General features: G+C 42.0%; 1 protein-coding gene across 1 annotated transcript in view; it reads right to left on the bottom strand.

Annotated features, from left to right (window-relative positions):
- The window catches only part of FAM178B (family with sequence similarity 178 member B), a 958733-nt gene that overhangs the window by 544069 nt on the left and 397300 nt on the right, over positions 1 to 17364 (bottom strand). The window contains exon 7 of the mRNA XM_063445563.1: positions 614 to 746. Coding sequence (XP_063301633.1) covers positions 614 to 746 — 133 coding nt within the window. The remainder of the gene's footprint in view (positions 1 to 613; positions 747 to 17364) is intronic.

Genomic DNA, 17364 nt, shown 5'->3' with positions numbered 1-17364 from the left:
CATGCTCAGACCATGCATGTTTCTTTATATGAAGGAAATAAAGATGGTCAAAAAAATAAAAAAATGTCGCTACAGGAGGGGATGCTCTCCATACACAGGTCAGTTAAGAAGAATAAGCTTTGAGCATTCCAAGGGTTTGCAGCTGGTAGCATAGGTTTGACTTTGCAGCTGTGCAACCCAGGACAGAAAGCTTGGGTTTGCTCAGTTGAGAAAAGGGAAGCTTTAATAAAATGGCAGTACACAGAAGACTGAGGTCATGGGAAACTATCTCATAGAGAAGGCTTTGATTGGACCATTCAAATATTTCAAATTCCCTCCCGTTCCTTTCCCTCATGCACACTAAGCCAGGAAGAGGAGCAGGGGGAACTTTGAAATATTTGAATGTAGGAGGAGGTTTCTGTTTGCAAGGGGAGAACCACATTTTGTCTGTCACCAGCTTGCGGTGCGTGTTGACGACAGATTTCAAATATGCACATAATTGACCTTGCATAGTAAACCACACCATGCTCAGCTTAATCGTTGAATCAGTACAAAAGGATACAGGATGACACGTATGAATACAAATAGCCAAGTAGCTACTTGTAAGCAATAGGGTGCTTTTTGACAAACTTACCTCATAAAAGTGCATCTTGATTTAGTGTCCAGCTTTTCAAGAGGATACATAGCAAATAGACTAGCTCCCAAGTTCTGGAGAACAGAATCAATATCCTTCAAGCTGGGGGACCACATGTTTTGACCTGCATGCTCTGTAAAATATCAAAACACAAATTAAAAGTGTGACATAAATGTGTTACATAAAAAACAGTGAGACAGTTTCCTCACTCTGCAGGCTGAAAAAAAAAAAACAGATAAATATGCATTTTCACATTTACCTGCTTCTTCTTTCTTAGGCACACACTCAAGGGGAGGGGAACTGAACTAGCTAATCAGTGTCTTACCCTCAGAATGCTGGAATAGTGCTTTTGGCATGCTTGACATATGCATTTAATTATTATTTTTTTATGTGTGGCGGAACCAGTCTCACCACTGGGCATTGGAGAAGACTGATTGCCAGCCTCCTGCCATGTGACTATGGCCCCTGGGATGTATTGCCTGCTCTCCTGTACTGCTGAGGTTTGCTACCAACTAGGTGGATTTGGCTATGGCGCTTGTCTAGTGCCCTCTGTTGGTAGAAACAGCAATATGCACTACCTGAATAGCAAGACTGGTTCATTTGCATATTTGGGTAGATTTGCATATTGCTAATTCTGCAGGCACGTGAGATATTTGATGTTAATTATTGTCTCCCCCACCTCTTTAAAAATATGCCATTGTGTTATAATAAGTCACTGTATGTTGCCTGCTATGATTTGACTCTTTGTAATTTTATTGAGTTCCCACAGCAATGTTAATGTAATGGACATATGGGCTAGTCCCAAGTAAAATAAAGTTTTAGACAGTTCTTCTTCACCCTCATCAAGAGTCCTGTCTCTTATTGGGGGAATTGCTATATCACTACAAGGGATTGCTATGCTCTGCATGCTCCCTTGGATAATCACTTTTAAGCTCTTTTAAGAGCTTGTTCCTGTCTTGCTCTCGGAAGGAGTCTACGGTGGTTATGGTGTCGGCTGGAGTGTTTGGAGCCCTCAGAAAGAGCTAGGAGCATCCTTCAACGGAGATAACCAGTCGGGGTGCCGGGCGATCCGTTACATTATGTGCTTAGCAAAAACAGGAATAACATCTCACATATTGTAAAGTGAGCAATACGAAGTCATGTCTAGCAAACAATGTCTATGTAGGAAACGGCACATTATCTTTAAAATAAAGACAAAATTAACACAGTGCTAGACTTGAAAACAGAGACAAATAGGTGAGAAAAACATATGCACTCTAAACTCTATGAAATAGTGAGTGACTGTAAAAGTTAATAGTTTTAGAAAATAGTGAAATCCCCAGAAAGCCCCTTGTTTAGGCAACAAGTTAATGCCCTGTATGCAGATACGGAAAAACAAAACAGCTGCTCAATGCGTAAGAACATCAGCTGCAGAACTAGGGCCCAGTGCCGGAGAGAGAGTGTCCAAGGCTCATCTGAAATCAGCCGTCGCATGTTGTTTCTCTCAGAGTGTTGTTTCATCATATGGGCACAGACAATAAAGAGTTTTACCACCCTCAACACAGAATTGCACTGTGGAACTTCAGGTATGCTGCTAGACATGTCTCTTGGCACCAGACGAGCATCCACCGCTGCCCAGAATAACTTGAACAGTCCAGGACATCAAAATATTCTCTGCAGGGATCGAAGGAGCGCACAGCGTCCGTCATCTTGTGTGCAGCAGAGTGCCTGTTACTGATGCTGCGGTAGTGCCATGAGCCCTCAGCTTAGTAAGGAATCACCCCAACAGATAAGAGTAGGGAGAACGGGGGGGGGGGGGGGGGGGGGGGGGGAGTCCGGGTCAAGGAGTGAGGATCAGCCACATTCAATACAATAAGGATGTGGAATTCTCTGTCTGAAGAAGTGATTTTATCAGACTTTATACAAACTACTTGCAAAAGCATAATATTAAATTATATAATTTTTCAACAGTAGGGTAATAGCAAGGATAAATCTGACTGCCATTCCGGGGTCAAGAATTTATTTTTCCTAGTTTGTTACAAAATTGGAAGTGCTTCAACTTTTTGAGTTTTTTTTGCCTTCTTTTGGATCAACAGCAAAAAACAGGTGTAAGGAACGCTGAACTTTATGGACACATCTCTTTTCAGCCTAAGTAACTATATATATAAGTATGTAACTATAGTGTCAGTAATACATGTCATTTGCTAAAAAATGAATATATTATTTTTAAACTAAGAATCATATGAAAAAGATTAACACGCTTGTCACAAACGCACCCTACTTCAAGAGTGTGCGTGACGTAGTTGTGGTGGTGAAAGGGTTAAAGTTCACTATTTCTCTGCACTAGACCAGAAATAATGATAAAATCACCCTTAACACCACCCACACTTAAGCATAATAATATAAATATTACTATTTTAAACCTGCCACCACCAAGACAATTTATAAATGGGATGCCTTGGTCCCCCACATAACTTAATAATTAAAACCCACCAAATACAACTCAGCACAATATCTAAGCAATTGCAAAACACTAATTAGTCTCTTCAGGTAACATGATTCTTTACCAGACAAAGGCAGAACTTAGTAAAGGAATAATTATTATGAGCAAAAAAATAGTCACAGTGCATACAAAAATATAGATGACAACCAAATTAGTTACACCAACAACAGATAAAAACAAAAGGGATAAAATAACATAAGTCCTAATCACTTACTTTCAAAGTAAAACTTCTGCCCAGGGGGTCTCTGTTAAGAAAGGTGGTGACTCACTTAGAATTAGATTCTGTCCCCAAAGCAAATCCATTACACATTTCAGGATCATTGGATATATACCCTGTGGATTACCAAGCCTGGCCTATAGGTGGAGTTAAGGCGTATCTACAGAGACAATAACTGACAACACTCTTGTGTTCCAGACCCACATCAATCCAAACAGAAACTTTTTCTTATATCTCCTCTTTTGTACTTGCCACAGAAATAATAATTGCATCTATGAATTTGTTACAATTTCTCCATTCCATAGATATTTCACACTTCTTACTTGTGACTCAATATAGTGGATCTCCCAATACCTTCATATATGGTTAAGTTATGCCAATCATGTTTGGGCATGTTTAGAAGATGGTGCTTGTCCCATTCCAAAAATAATAAAAATGAGGCTTAATTATTATTATGTGGGTACATATTACTGTTTATTTTGGATATGATACTTAAACACAAAGCTAATGATCATTAACATATCAAAGAAATTAACTCATCAATTAAGAGGCAGAAGCCATATGGCTGAAGTCAGCTAGTTTATGTCGGAACTAGACATTCAGGCATCTCAAGTGTAAAATTTGACACACTACAGAGCTTGGAACTAGATATCCAGGCATCTCCAGTGTAGAATCTCACACCCTGCAGAGCCTTTGATTAATCAAAGGATCCATCCATGTCTGCTCCCTTTCACATTCCTATACAATTTGCATTACCCCTTCTGTCATCTGACCCCCTACTAAGTGGCCAATTCAAATATGCACTACACAAATTACATTAATGGCAATATTCTATAGTGCAACAATGAATTACCCTTGGCGTGACAACGCTAGCTATAGTTTTCATAGTTTCATGTTTTCATTGTTATCTATAGTGTACTACTGTAGTAAATCTGTCTGTTAGGATTTGATTGGCAAAATTGTAATTCACCACTGTTTCTTGTCCCCTCCAACTCCTCCCCCCAAGCTTGCCACTCATAGCTGTAAATACCTTGATATAACTGTTTATATCTACTCCCTCCCTAGGCACATTTCCCATGCCATTTTTACTGCAAGCCTCTACAATGCTACTCGGCTCAACCCACCCGCCCACCGAAGTCCCCCCTAGATTTATTGCATGCTCCTCCAGCTGTTTAAAATTTTCACTCACTTACCTCTTCATTCCCTCTATATTCTAACAATAGCTGCAAATCTCTGTATCCTTATTTAGCCATTACTTCCAAATTTACCTTGCCAATTCTTGCTTCAAATCCCCACGGTATCCTTTAGATTGTAAGCTTACGGGCTATCTACCTATGCACTTTGTATAAAAGAGCTTAAATGGCACGATTTCAACTTACGGGCAGGGCCCTCTCTACCTTTTGTATTTGTCTGTGTATATTGTATGTTCTCCACTAATTGTACAGCGCTGCGGAATCTGTTGGCGCTTTATAAATACCAGTAATAAATAAAATAATAAACAAATGTAGTTGAATTTTCAAAGAAATAACAGTCCTGGGTGATTTTCAATGTGATAGTTCCCTATTTGTGGTAAAGTTTATTGAAGTAGAGCGTTAAGTACAAACGGAGCACAAACTCCAGAGCATCAAAAAATACATACAGCTCAGTTTTCATAAAAAAAGAAGGAAACCTAGTGATGTGGAGCAAGATGCAGCAGCAGAAGAGGACTCAGCCGAGGAGGTTATGGAAGAGGATGGAGTAGGAGGAGTAGAGGAGGTGGCAGCAGGCCTGCCTGCAAGTTGTGGCGGTGTCACCAACTCCTCTGCAGAGCCACGCATTCCATGCTTGGCAGCCGTCAGCAGGTTTACCCAATGCGCAGTGTAGGTGATATACCTGCCCTGACCATGCATCAGTGGTCAGATGGACCCTTGCCCCAACACTGTGTGCCAGACATGCCATTACTTCCTTTTGCACAATCGAGTACAGGTTGGGGATTGCCTTTTGTGCAAAGAAATTTTGTCCGGGTACCTTCCACTGCCGTATCCCAATAGCCACACATTTTTTGAACGCCTCAGACTCCACCAGCTTGTATGGTAAAAGCTGGCGGGCTAATAGTTCAGACAAGCCAGCTGTCAGACGCTGGGCAAGGGGGTGACTTTCTGACATTGGCTTACGCTCAAACATGTCCTTGACACCTGACTGTGGGCAGATGAGCGGGAACTGCTCAAGGCGAGAGACGGAGTGGCGGATGGTTGAGAGGGGGCAAGGAGGACAGCAGTGGTTGACGTGGCTGAAGATGCTGGACCAGGAGGAGGATGGCGGCTTTGAGTTTGTGTGCTGCTTGTACTCATGTGTTGATCCCATAGGCGTTTGTGATGTGCAACCATGTGCCTACGCAAAGCAGTTGTACCTAGGTGGGTGTTAGACTTCCCACGACTCAGTTTCTTTTGGCACAGGTTGCAAATGGCATCGCTGTTGTCAGAGGCAGACACACACAAAAAATGCCACACTGCTGAGCTCTGCAATGATGGCATTCTGGTGGTGGACACAGCATGCGTTGATTGGCGTGCTGTCGGGCTGACCCCGGGTGCCGATGCATGCTGTCTGACTGTGCCACTAGCTCCTTGCGACGACCTCCCCCTGCTTCCAACTTGTCTCCTCCTCCTCATCCCTGTCTCCCCATCTGAACTTTCGCCCTGTTCTTCTTCTTGCCGAGGGGGCACCCACGTGACATCCATGGACGCATCGTCATCATCAACCGCTTCACTTGTATCTGACAACTCAGCAAAGGAAGCAGCAGCGGGTACAAAATCATCATCATCACACCGTACGTCCATGTGTGTAATGCTTCCTGCCTGAGACATATCCCTGTTATCTACATCCTCTGGCAATAATGGTTGTGCATCACTCATTTCTTCAAACGGATGTGTAAATAACTCCTCTGACATACCAAGTGAAGCGGCTGTGGTGCTAGTGTTGGTGGTGGCGGCAGGCGGGTGAGTGGTATCTTGAGAGGTGCCCGAAGCTAAGCTGGAGGAGGATGGTGCGTCAAGGTTCCGAGCGGAAGCTGTAAAAGATTGGGTCCTCAGACTTTGGGGGGATTAGTGGTACTATGCGTGGAAGCTACTGTGAGACCAGATATAAGTGGCAATGTGCACTGGCAGAGGTTGGCAGAGTACACACTGAAGGCCTGACACCCGCTTGAAGACAACTAACTGCTATTCAATCTATAACAGTGGAAAACGTTTTTTGGTTTTAAATGCACGCTATACTGACACCAGATATGAGTGGCAATGTGCACTTGCAGAGGTTGGCAGAGTACACGCTGAAGGCCTGACACCCGCTTTAAGGACACTGACTGCTATTAGCTTACAGTGAAAAACTGTTTTTCTTTTTAAAGGCACGCTATTGTGACAGAAGATATGAGTGGCAAAGTACACTGGCAGAGGTCGGCAGAGTACACGCTGAATGCCTGACACCCAGACGCTTGCAGACAACTAACTGCTATTAGCTTACAGTGAAAACCTTTTTTTTCTTTTTAAAGGCACGCTATTGTGACACCAGATATGAGTGGCAAAATACACTGGCAGAGGTTGGCAGAGTACACGCTGAAGGCCTGACACCCAGACGCTTGCAGACAACTAACTGCTATTAGCTTACAGTGAAAAACGTTTTTTTCTTTTTAAAGGCACGCTATTGTGACACCAGATATGAGTGGCAAAGTGCACTTGCAGAGGTTGGCAGACTACACGCTGAAGGCCTGACACCCGCTTTAAGGACACTGACTGCTATTAGCTTACAGTGAAAAACTTTTTTACTTTTTAAAGGCACGCTATAGTGACACCAGATATGAGTGGCAAAGTGCACTTGCAGAGGTTGGCAGAGTATACGCTGAAGGCCTGACACCCAGACGCTTGCAGACAACTAACTGCTATTCAATCTATTACAGTGAAATTTTTGTTTTTGTTTTTAAATGCAAGCTTAAGCTATTGTGACACCAGATATGAGTGGTGGCACTGGGCAGGTGGGCACAGTATCCACTGTGAGCCTGACACAGAAGCTGGCAGGCAGGCAACTGCAATTACATTACACAGAAAAAAAAAAAAAGCCCTCATGTTCTAGCACTAAAAAGGGCTTTTTGGGGTGCTGTCCTTACATCAGAGATCAAATGAGTCCTTCAGGACTGTAGTGGACACTGAATACCCTAGCCTAGCTATCAATTTCCCTATCAAATGAGCAGTAGCTACACCTTCCCTCCTCTATCTAAGAATGAAGCTTCAGAATGAATCTAAAATGGATGCTGTACAGGAGGTGGGAGCGTCTGGAAGGGAGGGTCTGCTGCTAATTTGCTGGAATGTGTCTGCTGACCGTGAGGCACAGGGTCAAAGTTTACTCAATGATGACGAATAGGGGGCGGATCGAACCGCGCATGTGTTCGCCCGCCGTGGCGAACGTGAACACGCTATGTTCACCAGGAACTATTCGCCGGCGAACAGTTCGGTACATCACTACTCCTAAATGTTTCCTCAGATGTTGAGGTTAGTAGGGTATCAAATATCCTATACTCTGCCCTTGGGTTTTTTACGTCCAATGTGCATTATCTTGCACTTATCCACATTAAATGTCAGTTGCCACAGCTCTGACCATTTTTCTAAATCATTTGTCATTTGACTTATCCTTCCAGGAACATCAACCCTGTTGCAAATTTTAGTATCATCAGCAAAACGACATATCTTACCATCAAGACCTTCTGCAATATCACAAATAAAAACATTAAAGAGAATCGGTCCAAGTACAGATCCCTGAGGTACCCACTGGTGACAAGCCCATGCTTTGAATATATTCCATTGACTACAACCCTCTGTTGCCTGTCACTCAGCCACTGCCTTACCCATTCAACAATATTAGAATCCAAACTTAAAGATTGCAGTTTATTGATAAGCCTTCTATGTGCAACAATGTCAAAAAGCCTTACTGAAATCTAGGTAAGCAATGTCTACTGCACCACCCTGATCTATTATTTTAGTTACCCAATCAAAACAAATCAATCAGATTAGTTTGGCATGATCTTCCTGAAGAAAACCCATGTTGTCTCTGATCTTGAAATCCATGCGTTTTTAGATGTTCAACAATCCTATCCCTTAACGTGGTTTCCATTACTTTCTCCACTACTGAAGTAAGGCTTACTGGCCTATAGTTGCCCGACTCCTCCCTACTACCTTTCTTGTGAAGGGCCACAACATTCGCTAACTTTCAATCTTCTGGGACTACTCCTATTAATAATGATTGGTTAAATAAATCTGTTACTGGTTTTGCTAGTACACCACTAAGCTGTTTTAATAACCTTGGATGTATTCCATCAGGTCCCATTGACTTATTTGTCTTTACTATGGACAGTTGAAATAGAGCCTCTTCCTCTGCAAACTCACATGTAAAAAATGACTCATTTGTCCTTTTTCCTAACTGAGGGCCCTTTCTTTCATTTTCATCTGTAAATACTGTACAAAAATATTCATTGAGGCAGTCAGCTAGACCTTTATACTCTTCGACATACCTTCCTTCTTTTGTTTTTAATCTAACTAATCCTTGTTTTACTTTTCTTTTCTCATTTATGTATCTAAAAAAAGTTTTGTCCCCCTTTTTTACTGACTGTGCTATTTTCTCTTCTGTGTGTGATTTGGAAGCCCTTATAACTTGATTAGCCAATTTCTGCCTAATCTTATAGATCATTCTGCCTTCCTCATTCTGTTTTTTTTTGGTTTTTTTTTTAATTTCTAAATGCTAACTTTTTGTTTTACTATTTTGGCCACATCTGCGGAGAACCACAGTGGTTTCATGAATTTTTTGCTTTTACTGATAAGCCTAATACAATTTTCTGTTGCCTTCAGCAGTGCAACTTTTAAATAATCCCATTTCTCTTGGACTCCATTTAAATTGCTCCAGTCTGATAATGACTCCTTTACACATATTCTAATTTTAGAAAAGTTTGTTTTTCTAAAGTCTAAAACTTTTGTTTTTGTGTGGTGTGACTCAGTCACTGTTCTTATATTAAACCACACTGACTGATGATCACTGGATGCTAAACTTTCACCTACAGTAATATCTGATACCAAATCTCCATTTGTTAACACTAAATCTAGTATGACCTCCTTACGAGTTGGCTCCTCAATGACTTGTTTTAGAGACAATCCCAGTAGGGAGTTTAGAATATGTGTGCTCCTGGCACAAGCAGCTATTTTGGTTTTCCAATTCACATCAGGAAGATTAAAGTCACACTTATTGTCATTTTAGCTATTTCCTCAACTAGTAGATTATCCAACTCTTCTATTTGTCCTGGGGGCCTATAAATCACACCTACACGAGTTACTGTGTGATTACCAAATTCTAACGTAACCCAAACGGACTCTATGTTCGCCTCACTAACTTTTATTAGGCTAGATTTTATGCTATCCTTCACATACAGGGCCACCCTCCCTCTTTCTTGTCATCCCTGTCTTTTCTATATACGGTGTACCCTGGTATTGCTATGTCCCAGTCATTTTTCTCATCATACCATGTCTCAGTAACAGTGACTATTTCTACATTATCGGTTGCCATTATTGCCACAAGTTCTTGGTTCTTATTTCCTAAGCTGCGAGCATTTGTAGACATGACTCTAAGCTTATCATTTTTTAACACAGTTGCTGCAGGCACCTTCTGTCCTTGTTTTGGGGGGCAATTGGATTGATGTTTTATCACTCTTTATCACCTCTAAACTGCTCACTGAGAACCAGTTGTTCCCTTTTGAGAAAGATGCAAACCATCCTTTTTTGTACAGTTTAGTTCCATTCCAAACAGAGCTACCATGAGAAATGAAGCCAAATCCATGCTCCCGACACCATTCACCAAGCCACAAGTTAAAGTCCCTAATATGCATCCACCTGTCGTTCTGAGTGTTATGCACAGGCAGAACTTCAGAGAATGACAGTGTGGAAGCAACCTGCCGTATATCATTGGCAAAAATACTAAAAACTTCCTTTACATCTGAAACCTCATTGCAAGCCAAAGTCATTTGTCCCTAGATGGACAAGTATATCCAATTCCCCTTCCTGCTTTGCTCGCTTAACAATATTACAAATGTGTCTCCTGTCTCTGTGAGCACTAGCTCCGGGAAGACATCTCACAAGACCACCATTGTCCATCATCACACCTCTTATGATAAAATACCCCTACAACAACAGCTTTCTATTAGGCCTTACCATAGTCTCCAAGCTTGTCTCCACAACACCACTACAATTGGTGCCTGAGCCTGTCTCCACAATACCACTACCCTCAGTGCCTGAGCCTGTCTCCACAACACCACTACCCTCAGTGCCTGAGCCTGTCTCCATAACACCATTACACTCTGAAAGTGCAGAAAATGAATTATGTACAGCAACAGACTGTGCAATATGCCTTTTATCCACAACTCTAAGTCTATCAGATCCTACAGTTATCCATCTGCCATTCCTAGTACGTCTCTGCAGCAGTGTCTTTGCTGCAGTTTCAGCCTAAGTTTGTTTACCAGATAATTTACAAATCTCAGATTTCAAAAATGCAGTCTCCTGCCGCAATATGGAGAACTGTCTACAGATTAGACAGCATCCAAATCTCCAAAAAGTGGAACGTGAAAGAAATGCATCCCAACTATTACACTGAACTAAGTCTGCCATGGAGAAAGGTCTGTTTCATGCAATGGATTCTACCAATCCATGAGACTGCATATCTATGCCATGTCTCACTCTCCAGTTCAACCCTAAGGACTTTGAAAAAGAGAAGTATGGGCAGTATAGTTGGCAACATACAAACAACTGGTATCAGGAATAAAATAGACACTAAGGTACTTGTGGGCTTTTCCTTCAATTGAATCCCATATTGCTGAGACATTAACTCACACTTAACTCTAGAGATAAACACCAACATTAGCCTTTTCCTTAAACCCTTAAGACTGCAGGGCATTCTATGCCGTCCTTTTTTAGATGGCTCTAAACGCCGCAGGGCGGCATAGAACACCCTGCGATCTTTTGTACTTACCCGGTCGCCGGCGATCCAACACCGGCGATCGCAGTATGGGGACTTACCTGGAAGCCCAGGGAGTCCCCCTCCGTCCTCTGCGGCCCCCCTGGGCAATGTGATCGTGAGGTCCTTGTGAGGACCACACGATCACATGGACGGTATAGGTACTCCCCCTGCCGTCTGAAAAAAAAATAAAACATGTTAAATCAGTGTAAAAATAAATTATATATACGTAGATCATATATATATATTTATTATATATATATATATATATGATCTAAGTATATATATATATATATATATATATATATATATATATATATATACACACACACACATACACATAAATATACATACACTGTATACGTGTATTTTAATATTAATATATACATAATTATATATATATATTTTAATATCAAAATACACGTACAATGATATTGATTAAATATATATATAATTTTCATTATATATATTTATATATAATAAAAAATAAATAAATATATAAATACGTTAAAAAATAATAAAAATAGATAAAAAATATATATACATGCATAATTTCGTTCTAACTGTATTTTAAAATTAATATATATTTATATATATATATATTGATATAAAAATACATGTAGAACAAAATAATATATATATATATATATATAAATTCAAAATAGAATGGCTGCACTCACGGAAATTCTTCAGTTTAAAATATAACTTTTAATGGAATCACATAAAAAAATCGACGTTTCAGTCCAGCCTGTGGACTTTCATCAGGATATCATATCCTGATGAAAGTCCACAGGCTGGACTGAAACGTCGATTTTTTATGTGATTCCATTAAAAGTTATATTTTAAACTAAAGAATTTCCGTGAGTGCAGCCATTCTATTTTGAATTTGGATATTTTGAGCCCTGGTAATGCACCCGGTTTACTGCAAAAACTAAAGGACAGCTTGAGTGCAAGGTATTATATATGTGTTTATATATATATATATATATATATATATATATATATCTATATACATAAGTATATACGTATATATCACCATATATACTTATATATAAATAAAAATAATAAAAAATGATATACATATATATACACATATATATATATATATATATATATATATATATATATATATATATATAATAAATCTACGTATATATTTATGTAATAATGTTACTTAATTAGGTCATTTTATTAATTCGAATTTGCAGGACTTGCCTGACAACCCAGGCCGAAAGTTCAGGGAATTTTATTTTCTAGCACTATATTTAACCCTGTAACTTTCCAAGACACCATAAAACCTGTACATGGGGGGTACTGTTTTACTCGGAAGACTTCGCTGAACACAAATATTAGTGTTTCAAAACAGTAAAATGTATTACAACGACGATATCGTCAGTGACAGTGAAATATTTTGTGTTTTTCACACACAAATGGCACTTACACTGACGATATAATTGTTGTGATACGTTTTACTGTTTTGAAATACTAATATTTGTGTTCAGCGAAGTCTCCCGAGTATAACAGTACCCCTATGTACAGGTTTTATGGTGTTTTCAAAAGTTACAGAGTCAAATATAAGGCTTGCGTTTCAGTTTTTTCACATTCAAATTTGCCAGGTTGCCTTTGAGACCGTACGGTAGCCCAGGAATGAAAATTACCCCCTTGATGGCATACCATTTGCAATAGTAGACAACACAGGGTATTGCAAATAGGGCATGTTCAGTTTTTTTTAGTAGCCACTTAGTCACAAACACTGGCCAAAATTTGCGTTCAAATTAGTTTTTGCATTTTCAAATAGTAACACTAACTTTGGCCAGTGTTTGTGACCAAGTGGCTACTAAAAAAAGACTGGACATTCGTATGCAGTGGTCACCACTTAAGGTCATCACTCTATACCACCCAAGGGGTCCTTGGCTTTCCGCCAGGCCATCAAGGGGGTACAACATGCACTCAATGCTGCCACCAGCAATGTCCCATTTTTAACTGCTGCTCCCCTGGAGCAAACTGAAACGCATGCAAGCTATAACATAGCCTCTTTCGCAGGATAGCCAGTATCCGGTTTAACCAAAGCCGTTCCAGTGCAGTATTAAGCATCAGGTCCTAGCTCAAGCACATTCTGACAAGCTTTAAAAGCCTCTGCAAGTCCCAAAACCACGTAGAACCACCTTTTGAGGGGAAATGAGACCCTCTAGAGGCCCAACCAAGGTACCGTCATGAAATCGGAGAGCCGAGCCACCCTTATATCTAACTACTCCCATACCGATACTACCCTATATATATCTACTATATACTCCCCAACAATTCATATGTGAATTACTTAAACCGGCAAGAAACGACCGCACTATGCTATTCTTACTACTATTAGCTCTTGGGCCAAAAAGCCTCCACATAACAAGCATTACCCTGGTGACACGCATGGACGCGTCACCTTTAATTGTAGATTATGCTAGCTTTAGTGTACCTATAATCTTAATTTTATTAATGACAGGAGGCGAGTATTTGCTTAAGTCCCTCTTTACTAGAACTCCACAGCAGCACAGAAAACAACCAATCAGAAAAAAGTTAGGTACTATAAAACTCCCCTCCCCATGCATCATTTCCTCTTTCAAGCTGCGACAAAACAGAATAAAAGGCAGAGAACATCATGGGGAAGAAAGGAAGTCCTAGGTACGATGAATATAACGATGTCCACCATCCAAGTGTAACCGTCAAACTAGATAGTGTAGATGGACTGTAAACTGAAACGAGAGAAAAACAGAATCGAACAGGTTGATTATCCAATGAAATGTACTCTGAATAAACATGTAGGTACCCAATGTAGCAACCAAATTAACCTAATATGTAAATATCCCAACCCTATTTATGGAAAAAAACACAGGCATAAGGAACAAGCAACAGGTAGCAGAGACAACAAACAGAGTTGCATACTTACCTGATAATCTAAACTATAACATTAAACAAGGGAGGGACAAGAATGGGTGGGAAATACTCGCCTCCTGTCATTAATAAAATTAAGATTATAGGTACACTAAAGCTAGCATAATCTACAATTTTATAACATGACAGGAGGCTTCGTATTTGCTGTTTCAACGCTCAGTTCACCAATCCAACGCTGTTTGTGTCGCTGGTATTTATTCCAGGAAATATAAGAGTAATCCTAATTGGACATTCCAAATACGATAAAGAACAGCCGACGGGTCAAAGAAGATGCCAACCGACGAAGTATCTCAAATACGGAAAAAAGCACCCTCCGTCGGTAAATCCATTGTACGTGGTGTAGCAACCTGTTTCCTAGAAGTCGGTCCATGAGCTGGCAAGCTGACCTATTAGCCACATTCCTGTAGTTGTATAACTTCGAAATCCGATCTAGGACTTAGGGTCGCGAGAAGAAAACTGACACCAAGTCTCAACTCGTGACCCGTAAGGCGGCTCCTCCGATCGTGCCAGGGCCATTCGGCGATGCGGCCTTGCAGGGAAATCTCCAATCTCAAGGAATGCACCGAAGACCACCACCAAAATCGCAATAGAAACCGAGGAGGATCTTTCGTACCTTCCTGTCTTACCCGGTGGGATGTCTCATCCGAGCATAAAATCATAACTCACAGAATGAGAGTGTGTCCAAACAAGCCGAATACTAAGTGATTCCAATATTCCAAACGGACTGTGTAAATTTCGGACGCCGAAGAGAAAAGGCTCCAAAAGACGTCCATTCAGGGTTCCGAACTGAACTTGAGTGGAGGAACGGTGGTCGACTATTCTGGGAATAGGGAATCCCAGAAATCTTCAAAGGAATGGGAAGTGCAAACAGGAACGCAGATTTCCATCCAGAAATGCCCTCGTCCAAGAGTGAAAGATGTCTGTGTAGGAGTCGGGGTATACCAGGTACCACCATAAGGTCTCGTAGGTCTCCTTGACGATAGTTGTAGCGCGAATCCAACAAAACGGCTCCCGCGAGGGATAACTAGAGTATAGACGGAGGGTCCTCCATCTCCGAACCCTGATAACCAGGTATGCGTTTCGAGGAGACGGGGCAGTCCTGCCATCTTATCCCAAGATCTGATGACCGGGGAGGTCAAGACAAACCGGGGTTTCCGGTCTTACCATGTGAACCATACGTACGGTTTTCACCTTCCGAGCGGGTAATAGGCCCTCCTTAATCCTGTTGCCCGAGCAAGGCAGAGCCCGTTTGCTCCATGAAGGTCCCCGTATCTCCTGCCACCTAAATATGGGAGAAACTGTCTGAGCAGTTGTTCACAATGGTCTGGATATCCAAAAAACAGAAAGCAATCCTCTGCTTTTTATGGTGCAGAATATACCCAAACCTGCACTCACATAATACCTGAGTTCCATCCGATAGCCGTACCATCTCCAGGAATGAGTATAAATAAGTGGGAGTCACCCCTCGTTATACCTCTGTGAGAATATCCTTCCATTACAGGAGATAGACTAGAGGGATCCAGTCTAAATATGGATATCCTGCATGACTAGGCAGTCCTCTATATCGAAATCAGTAGCACGGACGTCAGATCTACTTGAATGCAGGAGGGACGCCCCTCCATGTAGTCATCGATGTCTTGCACAGGTACAAGTCTGTGTGATGAACAAATGGATGGCACCGTAGAGCGTCGAGTGTATGAGAGAGCCGCGCTCTCTACTAATGCGATCAAATATCGTGCTAACCTCCGGCTGATAGCCTGAGCGGGCCGCACCCGTAAATAACCAAACAGTAGAGTCTGCGTCCGTGACCGTTCCTCTCTATGAGAATGCTTCCTCCAAACATGACCCCTGTATCCAGCTCAGTCTCTGGCTGAGGTTGAGGGAGGGCTGCACCCTCTAATAACAAATCAGTGTCCGGTTCCGTATCTGAGAGGGGTTCGCTCTCTGTTCCAGAAGATAAAATATTCTCGGATCGAAGTGATGGAGGGCCGCACCCCCCTGTGATCCAAGCTAGAGTCCCTAGAGACTCAGGGCGACCAACTATAGGGTACACCAAATACGAGTATCAGCATAAGGCTGAGGGTAATCTACGGGAAAACGATGGAAAACTATCAACTGACCGTCCGGATCCCGTGCGCGCGCGCGGGGTCCAGGCGGACCGTTGGTAGTCTGAGGAAAGCTGGAGACGTTCTCCGCAATCCACGAGCACCCGGGAGGTCGGAAGGAGGTCAAGTCAGGCCTCTCGACGACCCGAGCAAAAGGAAAAGGAAGTCACGAAAACGAAAAAGACAACAATAACGTAGATACGAGTAAAAACGCAAATTCTAACTCAGCTAGAAGGCAAATAGCAGGCCGGAAGGCAAGACAAGTAAGCCCCACTGAACAGGGCCAGGAGCTAACCTTACGCAGGAATAACTATCGATAGCTATATGGATACCGGGAGGCAGATACGGAGTTAGTTGATAAAGACAAGGAAAACACCGCGTTCTCCTGTAGGTGTCTGAGTACCGGTCCTTGCCTGTGCAAAGTTCTCCTTGGAGATGCGCCGTCGCCGGTCTGGGTCAACCGCGGATGTGTGTCCGGGGTCTACATAGGAAAAACTTGCCCTTCAGGTCTGAGGTTCAGGGCCTTCACCCTACCTACCATATCCAGATTGCCGTATATTGGTGTCCTCTTGGATAGTATGGCAATGGTGCTTGTCCGGACACCTGCCTATTTCCATGTCACTGGTGGGCACTGGCTTCTCCTCAGTGATATTCCCCCAGGCCTGCGGCCAAAAGTGGTTCGGCACCAATAGAGCAGGCCCAGCAGGCCAAACTAATGGACACAGAATAGTTGGGCAAGCAAATAGGCACCGACATAGTAGGCCGTTCAAATAGGCACCAACATAGGAGGCCAATAAAAGGGGGCACCGACCTAGCAGGCCGTTCTTATGGGCACAGACATAGCAGGCCGTTCTTATGGGCACAGACATAGCAGGCCGTTCTTATGGGCACAGACATAGCAGGCCATTCTTATGGGCACAGACATAGCAGGCCATTCTTATGGGCACAGACATAGCAGGCCATTCTTATGGGCACAGACATAGCAGGCCATTCT

The sequence above is a fragment of the Pelobates fuscus genome, chromosome 3 (genome assembly GCF_036172605.1).
Source record: "Pelobates fuscus isolate aPelFus1 chromosome 3, aPelFus1.pri, whole genome shotgun sequence".
NCBI lineage: Eukaryota > Metazoa > Chordata > Amphibia > Anura > Pelobatidae > Pelobates > Pelobates fuscus.
Note: the sequence above shows the minus strand (reverse complement) of the source record. Positions and strands in the feature narration are given on the sequence as shown.